The sequence below is a fragment of the Electrophorus electricus genome, chromosome 12 (assembly GCF_013358815.1).
Source record: "Electrophorus electricus isolate fEleEle1 chromosome 12, fEleEle1.pri, whole genome shotgun sequence".
In the NCBI taxonomy this organism is placed as follows: Eukaryota; Metazoa; Chordata; class Actinopteri; order Gymnotiformes; family Gymnotidae; genus Electrophorus; species Electrophorus electricus.
Window position 1 is genome coordinate 9,678,596 of NC_049546.1, and position 17,102 is coordinate 9,695,697.

At 44.3% G+C, this 17,102-nt stretch overlaps 1 protein-coding gene across 2 annotated transcripts; it reads left to right on the forward strand.

The window, feature by feature from the left end:
• Nucleotides 1-1,302: 1,302 nt before the first annotated feature.
• kdm3b (lysine (K)-specific demethylase 3B) lies at nt 1,303-16,436 on the forward strand. Of its 2 annotated transcripts, none has more exons than XM_026999298.2 (25): nt 1,303-1,721; nt 2,890-3,057; nt 3,357-3,470; nt 3,774-3,879; nt 4,012-4,136; nt 4,318-4,386; nt 4,492-5,220; nt 5,338-6,676; nt 7,038-7,245; nt 7,977-8,191; nt 8,287-8,439; nt 8,687-8,794; nt 8,905-9,032; nt 9,190-9,466; nt 9,803-10,056; nt 10,330-10,602; nt 10,791-10,962; nt 11,543-11,633; nt 11,718-11,848; nt 12,035-12,154; nt 12,634-12,657; nt 14,318-14,478; nt 14,774-14,950; nt 15,040-15,174; nt 15,436-16,436. In XM_026999298.2, the coding sequence occupies exons 1-25, from the start codon at nt 1,569-1,571 to the stop codon at nt 15,514-15,516; spliced, it is 5,511 nt and encodes a 1,836-aa protein (XP_026855099.2). In that variant the 5' UTR covers nt 1,303-1,568; the 3' UTR covers nt 15,517-16,436. The 2 variants fall into 2 exon arrangements, with proteins under 2 accessions (XP_026855099.2, XP_026855100.2); XM_026999299.2 differs by having other exon boundaries at nt 14,318-14,457.
• Nucleotides 16,437-17,102: the final 666 nt, after the last annotated feature.

Here is a 17,102-nt window from a genome sequence, read left to right on the forward strand (position 1 = left end):
AGAGAGAGAGAGAGAGAGAGAGAGAGAGAGAGAGAGAGAGAGAGAGAGAGAGAGAGAGAGACCGACCGACCGACCTATCAAAAGCCAAGAGCAGTGAGAGCCACCAAATTCATTACAGCAAAAGTGATTCTGTAATCCATGATGACATGACTATTTATGTCTTATGTTTCACACAGTGGTCTTAATTACCCTCTCACCTTTATATTTACCAGTGCGGGGCATTTATAAGTTATGACAACAGCAACATGTGGGTTTCATAAATAGTTTATTTGAAAATCAGTAGCAAGCAGTGGCCATTACTTAATAAAAACTAACTCTTAAGTGCAATCAACCAGTAGTTCATCAACGATTGCTTTTGAAATTCTCATTCATTAAAATATTTACAGAAAGCAACGTGTAACCAATATGAAAAGGTCATTATTTTGTTTCATCGGTCATTAATTACAAGTCATACCCTTGTAATCATTTCGTCATAACTTTTATACTTTTACAATTCTATGGCTTGGACTTGGAGCCAGCAAGTAAACGATGTGGTGAAACGTTGGCTACTGCTTCAAAAGATGACATGCCGCCCCCTTGTGGTTAACACAAGTTATTTCCTTAAAGTTTAACTACAAATGGTCTGTCCTTGAGCTCACTTGCGCCACTCTTGACCCTGTTCAACTTAAACATAGAGTGACTCAAATACAAAATCATCACTAGTTCATAGCACCAATTTGACCAAATAATAATAAAAAATCCTTTATCATTTATTGCTAATCTGATTGAGCCAACAGGTAACTACCCACAACCACAAACACTACGTTTATGAACGACACAAACAGCTCACAGGTTTACATGAATACATACGTTTCCCAAAGGCCTTTAGAGATGAGCACTCTCGCCTTAATAAAGCAAGCCTCTACCCTATGTCCAACACTTCTCCTTCTATCATCTATTGGCTTTTAAAAGTACAAGACTAAACAGTCTACCACTGAAACGTAATGATAAGGCATAAACTTAACTAGATCAAGCACTGTATGGGTTTACCTGGGGACTAGGGGTGATTTTCTCCTGGATGACCACTTTCATAATGCATTCTAAGACAAGTCTCAGGAGGGTCTACCATTAAAAAGCCGAATAAAAGGGACCATACTGTTTATACCAATCAATATATCAGCAATAAGGTATATCTGCATTTTTATTTTAAAAATCTTCCCATCACAATGTCATTATCCATAAAATTAAATACTCGGCAGAGGGCGCTATTAAATTCCATGGGTAACTTGAAGAGCTAGAGCCCGCAGTGTACGAGGAGTGCGTTTCGTTATTGCAAGCCTAAATGGCGGATGCGGAGAAGGGACCGTAGTCAGAACAATAACATCTCAGTTATCCGGTAAAAGTGGTGTAATTCGATTCAGTACCCATAAAAGAAACCTTTCGGTAGAGGGCACTTCCATGCATATGTAGCTAAACATTAGTTGCAAGCCAATGTTTTATGTTTAAACAATTTAAGGCTTGCAGCGGTCTTGGTAATTTCAAGTGAGTTTCAAGCAAGGAAGTCGCGTCTTCATGGTGGTTTTATAAATATGGGGGATTCTCTCGGTCTTATCGGGAAGCGACTGCTGCTCCTCCTCGACGATGGGGGATCTGCTGTTGGCAACGAAATGGACCAGGCCGCCTGGCTTCGAGGGACCGTGCGGGCAGTTAGTGTTATTGGTCTGGCGAGCCCAGGAGTAGAGGTAAGAAACGAAAATGTAACAACAGTAGTGCTGACGGTCATTGAATATACAGACAGTGATAGCTAAAGAACATAGCAAAGCTAACTGGCTCAAGAAGACGAGTTGTGTAGACGTCAAGTTAAATATTAGTTAGCTAGCACCTTAGTAACGCAGAGCTGGACAAGATTAACTATCTAGCGCTCGGATTTTCTATGTTCATATGATCGCAGCCTTTTATTAAAGATGACTAATAAGAAAGCTAACTAGCTAGCTAGCTAGCCAGCCAGCCAGCTAGTTAGCGGTTTGTGTGGCTGGAATGTGTATAAACACGCACAAATAAAGGTCATTCAACAATCGAAAACACGTTCATAATGTAAGTTGGTAAATGTGCGTGTAAAGTATAGCATGCAACACGCGTTCTGTTTGTTTATGGGTAGTTTCTGTGCTAACTTCAAGTCAGCTAGCCCGGTAGCTAGCTGTCTGTCTATCTAGGTAACTGTAGTCAGGAATGTAGCGTTACCAAATAGCTAACCCATGGCTACGAGCTACTCAGTCTGTAAGCCAGTCATGACACAAATTACACTGAAAAGAAATTTTGGTTATTTAACAAGGGGCAGGCTCAAAATACACACGCAACCACTCTCACAAATGTATTTAAATGTACATTGTATTATTGTGTAACATTTGTTTTTTAAAATACATAATTGTATATGCGTGCTGTCACTGGCTATTTCGTCTTACATTTAACTTGGCCTATGTCTATTTATTTGATTTGATTTGATGTTGCAGTTCAGCTCTGTTCTCTGCAGAAAAAACTGGTTTGGTCTATAAGCAAGTAAATATTTTCAGTATGTCAGAAAGCAACCCTGTTCACAAAGATTGGCAGATTGATGAAAAGTTGGATGGAAATTTGCTTCTCTCTGAAAGTTTCTTAAGACCCAGTGCTTTTTTCAGCTCTGCCCTGTCACTGTTAACATGAGCCATATATGTTATGGTGGATGATACAATGCTAACTTGTATAAGTATTACAAACTTTTTTTTAAAGCATATCCTTACTTCCTAACCATTTACTTCATGTGTAAGCAATTAGGATGTCTTTAAACAGGTGCAGCATTACAAATGCAAGCTACCTGTCATTCGGACTCATTGGTAAAGTGAACTTGTAAGCCAACTCTTCTTATCGCTGTAGGTGTTCCTGGAATTTGAAGATAGCCCATGGCGACAGCGCTCCTGGGTACAGGTGTATGGAGAGGAGGTGCGAGCAGCTTTGATGGAGAATACAATAATTTGGGCTCCCCGAAGTGAGCCCTCCCTTTCCACAACAGGGGGAACGTCTACTAGCCATTGGCCAGCCTTAGTAAGTCCCACAGACAAAACTTCATTCACTTTTGGAAAAGTAGCCTGTTATGGCTGTTAACTTGGTGTGCAGTCTGTGCTGAATACATATATTGCTTAAATGCTTGCAAGTATAGTTCACAGAAGCCCTGGTTGTTTTAAAAAAAAAAAACCTGCCACATTATTTGCAAATGAGACTACAAATATAAATTTTATGCATGCAGTTTTTAAAATATAGTTGATGTTGTACAACTGTTACTTAAGTGTAAACACCCGTTGAAATGCTAGTGGTAAAAGACATTCCTCTGGTACATTTTTCAGGTGTTCCATTTGCTTGTGGACCGTGTGGGGTTGGGATCTCTGGTTCCTGTTGAATTCTTTGGAACTAGAAAGCTGGAATTTCTCCCCAATGGAAATTCCTTGCAGAGATTTGAGGTTGGCCATTTATAAATTTAAATGTCTTCATGAGAGATCTGTATTGATTTGAACAGGTTGATCAAAATCTCAGAATGGCTTGCATGAAACAAAATCTGGCAACCGCTAACCGTTTTTCAAGGAACTACATTTGCAAGAGATGGCTCAAATCCAGGTCTTCAAAAAATCCACTTATCACACATTCATTTGGGAACTTTAATTTTGTTTGAACTTCTCCTTTATGGCTGCATTGTGCAGAATTGCTGTCAGCCTGTGTTATCCATGTAGACATGAGTTCAAGGTCAGCTGGTATTCTCCCTGCAGGCTGAGAAAGATGTGAGGCACCCACTATTCCAGGAACAGCCATCCCTTCATGCTGCCGTCAGCAGCTGGCACCGGGATTCTGAGCTGCAGGAGATCCTGAGAAAAGGTCAGTAGCATTTGCCCTAGAAACAGCCCTTGGCATGGGAGACCCTGCCCAGTGTGCCCGAGCACAGCTTTGTTGTGGTTCCTCCCACAGGCTCTGTAGTTAAATATGCTATGTGCTTTCTTCCTCGGTCAGGACCCTATACTATCCAGGGGCGGAGGGTGCAGGTGTACCAGCCGGAGTTTGAGGAGCCCTGGGCAATGGGGCTTGTCTCTCAGCATGACCCTGTTTCACATATTATGGAGATTACCATGGATCAGGTTTGTGCATAGTCTGCCACAAATGTTTATTACATTCCCATCCACTTCTGTGGTGTTGTCATCATCTAGTTTTCGATGATTATTTTTGAATTCTCCTATGCTGGAATTGCTGTGTGTAGATTTCATCGCTGGGCATTTGAAACGCTTTATTCTTATTCATGTTCACCTTTTTCCTCTGCAGGGAGAAGAGACTCAGGTGGTAGATCCCCGTGTAATTCATGTAATGCTTGCTATGGATCCAGTAGATGAGGTATACTTATGCTCTCATTTTGCATCATAAGGGTCATCCTTGTAGCAAAGAATTCAATACAGTCGTGGTTGTCTTTGCTTGCTTCGATTCGCTGTAATCTTGCAGAACCAGGATCGCCGCAAGAAGGAGCTGGATGGAGGGAAGGGTGAGGGTGGCCGGCGACGGAGGACTGCGTCTGAGGGCGGTGATGATGACATTACACTCAAACGTTTCAAAGGTGCTGGCGAGGGTGAAGCAGATGGGCAGAACGGTAGCCCTCCCAGTAAGGACAGTGAGCCCCTGATGAGTGGAGAGACACCTGTGCTCGGAGTGGTTGAGGGAAAGGACGGAGTGGGTGGAGTAGTCAGCAGGGGGAAGTCCACCGCCAGCCCAGAAGCAGTTACTTTGGCCAGCCGGGGTCTGACCACCAGCACTGCGTCTCAGCAGGATCACCCCGGAAACCGATCTGCAGGCGTCATCAAAGAGAACGGTAGTGCTATCCTGAACCAGGACAGAACAGGGCCACCAGCAACTGTGGCCCTTCCTGTGCCCACCCCAACGCCACCACCCTTGAAGCCGGCTCCTTCAGCATTCTCTAATATTTTTCCCTCCTTGGGCCAGATGCCCAGTCTGGTACCCGGAGCTCCTGCACCCAAGTCCTCGCCTACAGCCCTGGTGCCAGAGAGGGAGGACGGTGTACTTTCAGGATACCCCAAAACTGCTGCCCTCGTGTCCCCAGGCCCTGTCACCATCTCCTCACCTTCCCAGGACAATGCACCAAGTGTGGTTCTTTCTGCACCCGCCGACCGCAGCCAGAAGACCCCTGTTTGGGGCTCACCCCCAGAAACCAGCCAAGTAAGCCTGTAGATCATGTTCTGCTGTTGTTGTTGTTTTTTTTTTTTTTTTCTCTAGTTCTTATTAATGTTTGAGTTAAATGTGAGATTTTGATTCTAAGGAATTATTACATTTCAGACACCGAAGACAACTACCCTTGCTGCTGCAGGATTCAGCCCTTCCCAGCCTAAGCAGACCAGCGGGGCAGTGTTTGGCGACGTCCCTGCGCAGGCGAACGGCTCATCCCAGGAAAACAAGCCCTTTGGATTTTATTTCTCTGGCCCAAAAGAACCTCAGCAGCAGGCATCTGATCCTTCACAAAACCTGTTCTTCCAATGCATGTCTCAGACGCAGACTCCATGCCCAAGTATGGCTCAAACACAGTCAAAAGACACTAACTACTTCACAGCCCTGTCAGAGTGCCTGAGCAAGGAGCCTCAGAGCCTGTTCAAGCCTGCCACTCCCTCTGAGGGCCTAAAGAAGGCTGTTGTTGCCTCTGCGTCCGCAGGACTCTTTGGTTCTGCTCCAGCCAGTGGCTTGCCATCTATGAAAGAGCAGCCCAAAGTACCTGATGCCAAGCCAGCAGGTAACGGAATTCTGATGAGCAAGCCCTTTGGACCAGGAGCAGATGCCCTCAGCAAACTGGGCTCTGGGTTTCCTGCAGCTGTAGGGAGCAGCCCTGCGGTGGGTTCAGTGGAAATTTCCAAGCCTGCCTTAGGGCTTGGTGCTTCCTTGGGTACAGGTTCTGCTGGACTGAGTGCCGCTGGAGGTGGGTTAAGAAACACCAGTTGCACTAACGCAGCTAGCAGCTTTGGCCTGCTAGTAGGCAGCAAGGGTTCAGAAGCTCATGAGAACTTGTTTTTACAGGCTTCAAAAGAGGCAAATCCATTTCTTGCTTATAGCAGCGCGGCCTCACCTAGTCCGTTTAGCGTGTTGACCACCCCCAAGCTTCCTACACCTGTGTCCACTACTCTGCCTACCAGTGGCCCTGGAATTCTTAACCAAGATCCAACTTCCACTGATGGCCAGTCAAATCTGTTCATCATGGCTGAACCTCCCAAGGGTATCCTATCTTCCCAGTTCACTGGTGGTTCATCTTCCTCTTCGGCTCCAACTTTCATGTCGACACCCCAAGATGGGCAGCAAATGCTCAAAGCCAACAAAGAGTGCACTGAAGGTGGTGCCAGTGCCTGCATCGACTCCGAAAGCAACTTGGTGGAGGAGGAGGTTACCTCTGTGCCCTTTGACCAGACATCGCAGAAGTTCACCTTGGATGAGCGTGGGCAGGCGACCAAAGTTGACTCTGAATCGAGCACGAACAGTGACTTGTCAGACCTGAGTGAAGCTGAGGATCACTCGGAGCAGAGCCAGAAGCCCAGTGTCCAGGTGCCTAACGCAAAGGCTGACGGGGACGAGATGCAGAATTCCAAGCCCCAGTCCGCTCCTAAAAGCCGCTCAAGGAGCAAACCCTTCAAAGGTGACCACCACTCCATCACAGTGCTGTCATGTTGCTTTCTTCATGTTTGTGTAGATGCTGGGGAGCTTTCTGTTGCTGTGTCTTTTAATGCTAGCAGGGATGCACATCTCTGGTCCTGGAGAGCTGGAATTTTGCGCAGTTTGTAGTGATTTCCTAGTTCAGGCACACTACCGATGAGAAATCACCCAACTGGGCTGTACTTCAGCCAACCAGGAACATAGCTGGGCACTCCTGACCTATTTCATGAAAGCATAGAGTTATTTATCACATAAAATGGTTGGTACTTTACAGAAATGTACTACCGATGCAGGCATGTGGCTTTGGTGTCAGAGATTAACTCTTTTGTTGCCATACACTGCAGTGGGTCAGTCAGTGCTAAAGGACCAGAGCAAGGTTCGGCGGCTGAAGCAGTCTGGTGAGGCCTTCTTGCAGGACGGTTCTTGCATCAACGTGGCACCTCACCTGCACAAGTGCCGCGAATGCCGACTGGAGCGCTACCGCAAGTCCCGCGAGCAGGAATCAGACGATGATGACCCCAATGTTGCCTGCCGCTTCTTCCACTTTCGCAGGTCAGTACGGGAGTATGGAGTCGTGTAAAATATTAGTGTGAACACAAGTGAACTGCTGAAATTGAGCTGTTCATACTGTACATTTTAGAAATTGCAGTGAAGAGGAAAGTCCATTCTGGTAATTGTATTTAAAATGTGAGCAATTCTGAGTGTTGGTTTGATTTAAACTTTGAGATTAAAGAAAATCTAATACAAGTGATGATATAATGTTCCATGTACAATACTGTAAGTGATTTAGCATTATCAACAGTTATATGATGTTAGCCAGTTTTTAGCATTTGGATCTTATACACAGTTGTCCAATCAGTATTTGCTTGTAGTGTAAAAAGATGGACAAGGAGGTGGAAAAAGGCACAGAGAGACAGCCAGCTCAATAGTTTCTCAGAGAACTTTCTAGGTAGAAGGTGAGCTAGCTAAACAGTTTTCCCTTATAGTGAGTGTGTTTTAAGAGCTTTGAATTTGTTTTTTCAACGTTACAATCATGTTTACAGTGAAAATCTTGTTTTTGGACATTTGGGATTTATGACTCCACCTGAGTTCTGACATGGTTGTGCCTTGCCTGGTTTGCCTCGCCATGATTTGATAAGGAACAGTGCAGAACTCCAAGCAGCCATTATTTTGGTCCGCACACCAGCTATTATACAAAAGCATTAATACCTACCTTTCACGTTCCCGTAAGATATAGCGTTCTGTAGGAAGCATATTGAACATGCTCTTTCTCCCTCCACCAGACTAGCATTCACGAGGAAGGGTGTACTGCGTGTGGAGGGCTTCCTGACCCCACAGCAGAGTGACAATATGGCCATGGGCCTGTGGCTCCCCTCTTCAAATGCACAAGACTGCCTCGACCTGGACACATCCAAGTACATCCTGGCCAACGTGGGAGACCAGTTCTGCCAGCTTGTCATGTCTGAGAAAGAGGCCATGATGATGGTGGAGCCTCACCGTAAGCCTCACCACAATCCTCATGTTCCTCCTCCTTGTACCAGCCTGCTACTTTTGACTTGGTTTTTAACACGTTGTGGGTGTTTGTTGGTACAGAAAAGGTGGCATGGAAGCGGGCGGTGAGGGGTGTGAGGGAGATGTGTGATGTGTGCGAAACGACGCTCTTCAACATTCACTGGGTGTGTCGCAAGTGTGGCTTTGGCGTCTGCCTAGATTGCTACCGGCTACGGAAGAATCGACCACGTGATGGTGAGTCTGTAGCAGCTGTCTGTAACAGCTGGTTAAGCATTTCCCTGGCATGAATTAAGTCCTTTCTTGGACTATATCGAGATGTTAGTAGTGATCCACCTTTTGAAATTTAGTAGTCTGGGTTATGAATAATCTGAGTCTTGGTCACTGGGCTTTTATTTGTGGTATCTGATGACAACTCAGTGTGTGATGGCATTTGTCATTTCTGAGTTGCCCTGTTTTTCTAATTTATTTCCTATTCATGCAGAGGTGGACGACAGCCCAGATGATGAGGTCTTCTCATGGCTAAAGTGCGCGAAAGGCCAACCTCATGAACCGCAGAACCTCATGCCCACTCAGATCATACCTGGCACAGGTAGGCCATCCACACTTGAAAGAGATTCTGCTTTTTGTCCTACGTACTTTGTCGTACTTAGTTCAATACAACATGTTGGCTGATGTTATTTGTTACTTTTGTCCTTGTAGCACTCTATACTATAGGGGACATGGTCCATGCAGCAAGAGGCAAATGGGGAATCAAAGCTAACTGTCCCTGCACTAACCGACACAGCAGACCTGTGGCAAGGCCCACTGCACCCAACGGCCTCTCCCAAGTAAGGCTGCTTAACGCTGAATTTTAACTACACCAGAACAGCTTACAAGTGCTTATTATTTATAGCTTTGTGCTTCTTATGTTGGGAGGTTCTATCTCTTACAGGCTGTATGGATTCAGTATGGATCTAATGTGGTGGCAATTTTTTTTGCTTGCAGTCAGGTGCAGGCTCAAGTGGGGGGAATGGGGCCTCTTCTAGTTCAGCCATGATCCGCCCAGATGGGGACCCCACGACAGACGCAAGGGTCAAAGTGGAACTTGGTGTGGAGGGGAGCAGCATCGAGGCATCTTTGGGCAATGGTGGAGCCAGTGCTGGAGGAGTAGGCCCGGCTGGCACACAGGTGCCTGGTTCTAAGGATGGCAAGGGCAACCCATCCTCTGCCCTCCACTGGCTGGCCGACCTGGCCACACAGAAGGCAAAAGAGAACTCCAAAGGTGGGTTGTTTCAAGATTATTTGGAGCACTGACTGAGCTTGAGCTTCTGGTTGCCAGTTTCCTAGGGTTTGAGTAAGCAAGCTAGCGTATGTTTGTGTGCGCATGTGTGTCCTTGTCCTTTTGTTTGCATGGTGGGGCGGGGGGGGGTCTGGTTTCAGGCTGTGCTGTGTTTTGAGAGAGAGAGAGAGAGAGAGAGTCCATGCAAATTATTAATCAAGTTTCTTTGAACGCCGGAGTATTTCATATATCCTCTCCTGCCATCAGATAGTTGCCCAATGTCAATCATCTTGAATTTCCCCTGGCCCCTTTCTGAATGCTCTTCCCTTGTCCCCACAGATTCGGGCTCCCTCCGGGCCATGGTGGGTCGTGATGGGCGCACCCCCTTTGGTCTAGATTCCTTCAGCTCACTCTCCAAGCCATCCAGCCCAAGTCCCAAGCTCTTCAACAGCCTGCTGCTAGGGTCCGGTCCTGCCCAGCCCAAGGCAGAGGGCACCAGTCTACGAGACCTTCTCAACTCGGGCCCTGGCAAACTGCCCCAGGCCCAAGACGGTGGAGTCCCTTTCCCTTCAGTGTTCTCATCTACAGCAGGGGTGAGTGGAGGTCCCTGGTCTAAAATCTGAAGCTCAGAATGGTTGTGATTTTGATGCAGCTGCACGATTCGTATCCATATGCACTGTATCCATTCCACCTTAGATAGGATATTGTCAAACCATATTGGAGTTCAATTGTCTCCAAAGTTACTGCTGAAAGTGAGGTAGATTAGGTGGGTGATGGGGTGATTTTCACCTACTCCGTCTATCTTGGAGACATCTGCCATTAAGCAGCTGAGGAGAATGAGTGACTGGTTAACACCATCCTGACAGGCTGACAAGATGAAGGGAGGTCTACCCACCATCCTTGACCATATCATCGCCTCCGTGGTGGAGAACAAGAGAGCAGAGGGGCGCCGAGTGCCAGGCTCGACAGAGAGCACAGACCCTATCGGTGTCTCGCGACGAGAGGGTGTTATGGGCCTCAGCGTGCTGGACCCCCACACTTCCCACTCATGGCTGTGTGATGGACGCCTGCTCTGTCTGCAGGATCCCAGCAACGGCAACAACTGGAAGATCTTCCGCGAGTGTTGGAAACAGGGCCAGGTGAGTGCTGCACGGGTGCCTAGGAATGCTGTTGCTAAAACCTGGAGTTTCTCAATGAGTCGGTAAAGTAATACAGTGTCCAAGTCCAATCATTGTTGCAGTAATTTTTGCCTAGCTTTCACATGTGCAATTAGGATCATGTAGCCTTAAGCAGTATCTGACGTGACTTGTTCTGGTTCATTATTTAGCCGGTTTTGGTGTCTGGTGTCGACAAGAAGCTGAAGACCGCTCTGTGGCTGCCAGAGGCCTTCAGTGAAGAGTTTGGAGATCAGGACGTAGACCTGGTCAACTGTAGGAACTGTGCCATCATCTCTGATGTCAAGGTCCGAGACTTCTGGGACGGCTTTCAGGTCATCTCCAGTGAGTGTCCTGGTACAAGGCTAAAAGTCTTTGCCATTACATGTCACAGGCTGTTTAAAATGGTCAAACCAGTGTTTTTGTATAAGTAGATATCATCTTATTCTGTGCTTGGGCTTGGTAATGCCTGTCTGATTTCCTGAAGGTGATGCAGATTCGGTCAAGGGTTTACCCACTATGTCCCTCTTGGAGATATCTTTGCCATTAAGCAGTTGAGGAAAGCAAAAATTTTTCTTTTCATGGTACAGAATATGTTCTTTGCAAATAGAAAGGAATGTCAATAGTAAATAATCAGGAATGTTAATCTGCATAAAAGCAAAAGCCTTGTAAAAATAAAATGTTCTCCTCCATTACAAAACATGGAGGGAGGGAGAGGGGGGAAAGAGTGAGTGAGAGTGTCCTGGCCTCCCAAAGATCAGAGTGCAATTTGAGCACTTTCTCTAATAGAAAAGTTCATGTAGGCAGTGCCACATAACACTGGCTCTAGTTTGGAATTATTGTTTGTTTGCTTGTCACTACCTTGTAGCACAAAACACAAATCTTTACAACTACACCATCCCATGTCTTCATCATTATCCTACAGAACGGTTGCAAGGTACTGATGGGCAGCCCATGGTACTGAAACTCAAAGACTGGCCTCCGGGGGAGGATTTCCGAGATATGATGCCCACTCGGTAATCTTAATGACTTTTACCTGATGTCCCAGCCACGGTCTCAAAGAGAGAGCTTGCCAATGAGCTTTCTTCCGCTCTGCCCAGGTTCGACGACCTCATGGACAATCTTCCTCTGCCGGAGTACACTAAGAGAGATGGACGCCTCAACCTGGCATCCCGTCTTCCCAACTTCTTTGTGCGGCCGGATCTGGGCCCCAAGATGTACAATGCCTACGGTGAGGGGCACACTGATCAACACAGCACTGCTTCATTAACACCTGTCCTGTATTTCTGGTTTAGATTACTTATCCTCTTTCGCTATCTTTTCTCCATCCCCTTTTTCTCTTTCCTTCCTTCTCTTTTGTCTCCCTGTCCTTTGTCCCACCTTGTCTTTCTAATCTTTCTTTCCTCTTTCCTTCCAGGTCTAATATCTACGGAGGACAGGAAGGTTGGCACCACCAACCTGCATCTGGACGTTTCCGATGCGGTTAACGTGATGGTGTACGTGGGAATCCCTGAGGGAAAGGATGACCATGAAAAGGGTAAAGCCTCTCATTGGTTACTTTTTATTACTTTTTTTTTTTAAAGGCACCACTTATTTAAGGAAACGGCTGTAGTACTGTCAGTATTGTAAAGCTAAAACCAGGGTCCAATTACAAAAGCAGAAGACGTTATCATGTGATGACCAGGTGCCAAGTGTTCAGCAGTGAAATAGGCTAATGTCACCAGCTTTTTTCTTTCCGTCTTGCCAATATACCTGTGTATTCTGTGTTTGTGCAGCAGATTTGAACCCAATTCCATAGGCTTTTCGATTATTCAATATTCTAACCTGAGCCTTCATCTGCTCTTTAGCCTTGTCTGGTCCCCCATATCGTTTAGTGTCTTGTCATGACTAGACTCTGACGTGTAAAACCTTATATTCCTTTAGCCTGTGAGACTTGGATCCTTAGATAGCAGTCACAGCGTTACTTGGTTACAGGGTCTTGCTTCTTTTGATTGTGGCCCCATTTCTCATTCACAGAAGCAGACCTCGCTGGATCCAAAGGTCTGTGCAATTTTTTTTCCCCCCAAATTTGTCATCCCTCCTAGGCATGCCCCTCTAGACTAACCCCTCTGTCGTTTCTTGTCTTTCACTCATCTCTTTCTCAACCTCCTTATATGGCATCCAGAGGTGGCTATATTCTACTGCAGTAAATCACATCCCAAAGTTATTCACTCCTTATGCACTGCCACCTATAGACAGAATGTAACACTGGCATTAAGAAATAAAATTATGCTGGCTACCAAACCCATCACATGTTCAGACCTAAAATGAGTCAATGATTTGCTTTAATTTCAGGTAACCATAACTCTTATACCCTTAATTGTTCACTGAACATCTAAGGGCACTTGGATTCGAGTTCTTCAACATTATTTCAGTCACCTCTGTCAGAGATAATGATTGTTGTTTTCCACTAAAATACGTTTTCAGAGTATATGCCCTAACTGTGAGTATAGCAGGACTTTGTACAGCTATCTGACACAAACCGTACAAGCTGCATGCAATATGGCTTTGACCTAAAAGGCTGGAGCATTTGTTTAGTAACAGCAGTCTTTTGGGGAGACGGACATCACCCAACCACATCTTTGGTGCTTATGCAAAAAAAAAAAACCAAACCCTTAGGTCAAGGACAAACTATTGGTCTCTTCCACTCCCTTTCTGTGAAGAGCAAAGTAGGTTAACAGCATAGATCAATGGTGCCTCAGTACTTTTTGGAAGTCAAACAAACACAGTAAACATAGGTGTCTGTGGAGGGTTCCTCCAGAAGGAATGATGTCATTCTCTATCAGCTCCTGCTTCCAACATTCTCTCATGCTGAATGGCTGTTCATCATAATAAGAAAAGGGTAAAGGATCGGTTTGCTATTTCTTCAACCCATACCTCAATAAAATTTTCACCTTATTTATAATTGTGCAGCTCTCAACCATTTCACTGCGAGTTATACTGTGAATGACTATGTATGTGACAAATAAACCAAACTTGAAACTCTTGAGGAGCTACAAAGTCTCTCAGTCCTAAAGGCATGGATGTGCTATACATGATGATTAAATGATATGTAATTTTAAAAGCAATAACGTATGGGCTAAAAAACAGCAAACCTATTCTTTACAATACCTAACCACCAAATAGTATGGAGTATCTGGACATTAATCTTCTCTTTATTCATTCCTACCTATAAAATCACTGTCTATTAATGGTTTGGTTGAAAATACCTGTTGTAAAGATGTCCTTTGTTCAGTGGTCATTGTTGCCATGTAAACCTGGGGAGATGCCTTGTGGTAGTTTTGGTATTGGGATGATTTGCTAGATTATAGCTTGTCTAAGCAATATATCAGGATCTTTACTCTCAGTTCAGAAACTGGTGAAGAATGTGCTATAATACTCTTGTTATTAAAATCTTGTAGACCCTTTTCCAGTTAAACTGTTCAGAGGCCATGTACAGTTGGCTGCTCATTATACTTGACCTTTGAATGATCTGAGTCCTGGCCTATAATTTATAGTGAATTAAGTGAATTGTCATCAGTGTAATAATTTTAATCCCGGATTTGGTCTTCATCTGCACTCGGAACAGCTGAGTGCCTCCAGTGTTCTAGCAAAAGTCACCTCTGATCAGTTTTAAGGTGTGTATCTGCACCCGTTTCACACACCTCTGTTATGACTGCAGAGGTGGCGCTCACCATTGAGGAGGGAGATGTGGATGAGATGACAAAAAGGAGGATTTACGAGGGAAAAGAGAGGCCAGGTGCCCTCTGGCACATCTACGCAGCCAAAGACGCTGAGAAGATCCGTGAGCTCCTGCGCAAGGTAACGCCCATCATCTGTGGGGTAAGGCCCCATCCAAAAAGGCCACAAAAGTGCTGTTAAACCCTCCCATCCATCGAGTAGAATAAACCAAGAGTGCTAATTTAGGATCATGGTCCCTTGGTGCATTTATTTGGTGCCTGACATTTTTCTATTTAAACCCTAAGCAAATGTGTACAAACGGATCTCTTATTTCTCTCTGGGAGTTTTAGACTGTTTTCTTGGTTGCCGCTAAAATAAACATCATGGAAGTACTCCCAGTCATCTGTGAGATTCCGGGTTAAGACTAAAGACTTGTCTCATTCGGCTACTGCTAAAGGTGGGAGAGGAGCAGGGACAAGAGAATCCTCCAGATCACGACCCCATCCATGACCAGAGCTGGTATTTGGACCAGGTGCTCCGCCGCCGCCTCTACGAGGAGTATGGTGTTCAGGGCTGGTCCATTGTCCAGTTCCTGGGAGATGCCGTCTTTATTCCAGCTGGCGCACCCCATCAGGCAAGCATCTGTGATTTAACCCTATTTCACATGTTTATCTTTTGGTGGTCACTTGACAAATTAATAGTTGATGCTCATGGCCCATCCAGGTGCACAACCTGTACAGTTGCATTAAGGTGGCTGAGGACTTTGTCTCACCGGAGCATGTGAAGCACTGCTTCAGACTGACGCAGGAGTTCCGACATCTTTCCACCACGCACACTAACCATGAGGACAAACTACAGGTATTTGCTACTGGTACCTGCCAAAGTTAGCTACGGAGACCCCTGATTACAGAACCAAAAAGATCTTTCTTTTTTTTTTTTTTTTAAACTCTTGAGGATATATTTTATTGACAGCTGCCAGAATGTGAGCAGAATTTTCTCACTTAAAATGGTTGAGCTTACCTAAAAATAGAAACACCCTGTAAGATCTATTGTTGCCATCATTATAAACACTTTTGTGACTGATTTCTGATGGGGTTTGTGTCGTGTCAACTCCCACAGGTGAAGAACATCATTTTCCACGCCGTGAAGGACGCCGTGGGAACGCTAAAGGCTCATGAGGCGAAGCTAGCACGGTCGTAGTTTTGTGTGTCCAGGGCTGACTGTAATCCTAAGCTTGGGCTGTTGCTGGGACAGCACACAGAGACTGGGTGTTTGGGTGGCACTTAAACATGGGTTCGGAGAGAGCCAGAGGGCTTCCAGAACAAGCCCTATAATTCAAGGCTTCTCAGAGCTTCAGGCTAGGATGAAGGATGCGCTTCATCAGTGTTACAAAACCGTTGTTTAGTTTTATCAAATGACTTAAGTCATTTTCCCCTGTATTTAAAATGTCAGTGTCCTTTTTTTTTTTTTTTTTTTTTTTTTTTTTTTTTTTTTTTACGTGATAGATTGTTGGATTGTTCAGGAAGAAGGTGATGGAATTTTAAAAGAAGGATCAGCTTCTTTATCCCTTCTGAATAAATGTAAGCACTGGGGTTCTTTTTTAGCCAATGTTAATGGTTTGTTTTCTTCACTAATGGAAAGCTCTGTCTGTACAGGAGATTAAAAACAGGCAAACAGACATAAAATAGAAAATGAAGATTCCCTCTACCCTCTGAGGCAGACAAGAGTTTTGAAGGGAACTAGACCAAAGTTTTGTATTTTTAGTTTTGGAAATGGAAATTGTCTTGTTCTTTTCTCTTTTACTTTAATAGGCCATTAGGTAATTTGAATCACTGACAGTGAGCGGTAGGCAGATGGCTTTGAGAAATGATTGTTGAAAAATCAAGAATTCCAGTTATGGACTACTGGTCATTAATATGTATCAATATATATATTGATCTTAGCAGTGTGTATGATTTTTCAAAATAAAGTTTACAAAAAATGGATTTGGCCCTCCTGTTTTGGAAATTGTGCACACTTAATTTGTTAGAAATTTTTGTTCAGTTCTTACAATTTTATCAAATAAAACCTTTTGTGGTTCCTTGATAATGCTGCAATAAACAAAGCATTTTTTAATGTTGTACATGCTACAGATGTGTTTTCTGCCTCAATTGTTTTGGCTGTCTGATTTAACTTACAAACTTGGTTTACTTTTAAATACCTGTAAATAAAGTAAACCTTTCAGTTTAAATAAAAATATTTAAAAATGAACTAGATACATTGATTATTTTGGTTAGCAAGTGGAAAAAAAGGGGGGCTTTCCTTCCTCCTTTCCAACAAGAGGCACTCTGGAACGCTTCCTGCTGCCAGCAGAGATTGAGGTGTAGTAATGTACAAGCAAAGGCCTCCAATTTGCTTAAATTTCAGGGTTAACATGCCTCTAGAGTAAGCAAGTACAGGAAACATGTCAGAGCTCACTGATCATCTCTGAATTATCTTTTTAACATTTAATGCATAACTATACAAAGCTAAAGCAATGTTCTACAGTAAATGGTGTTAAACATTTGCCTGTATACACTATGGGTGTAGTAAAAATCTATTTTTTATACCTCTGAATATTTTAAACACATTTTCTCAAAGCAATTCAAATTAATCTGGTTGTCTTCTCTGCTGTAATTTTAATCATTTTGATCAACGGTCCCTAACTGCTCCTAATTATAGAAATCAGTTCATAAATCTGGGACAGTTAAGTATTTTTAATAATTTTGTTTAGCACTTCCAAAATTCTTTCCTGGGATCCACTGTAG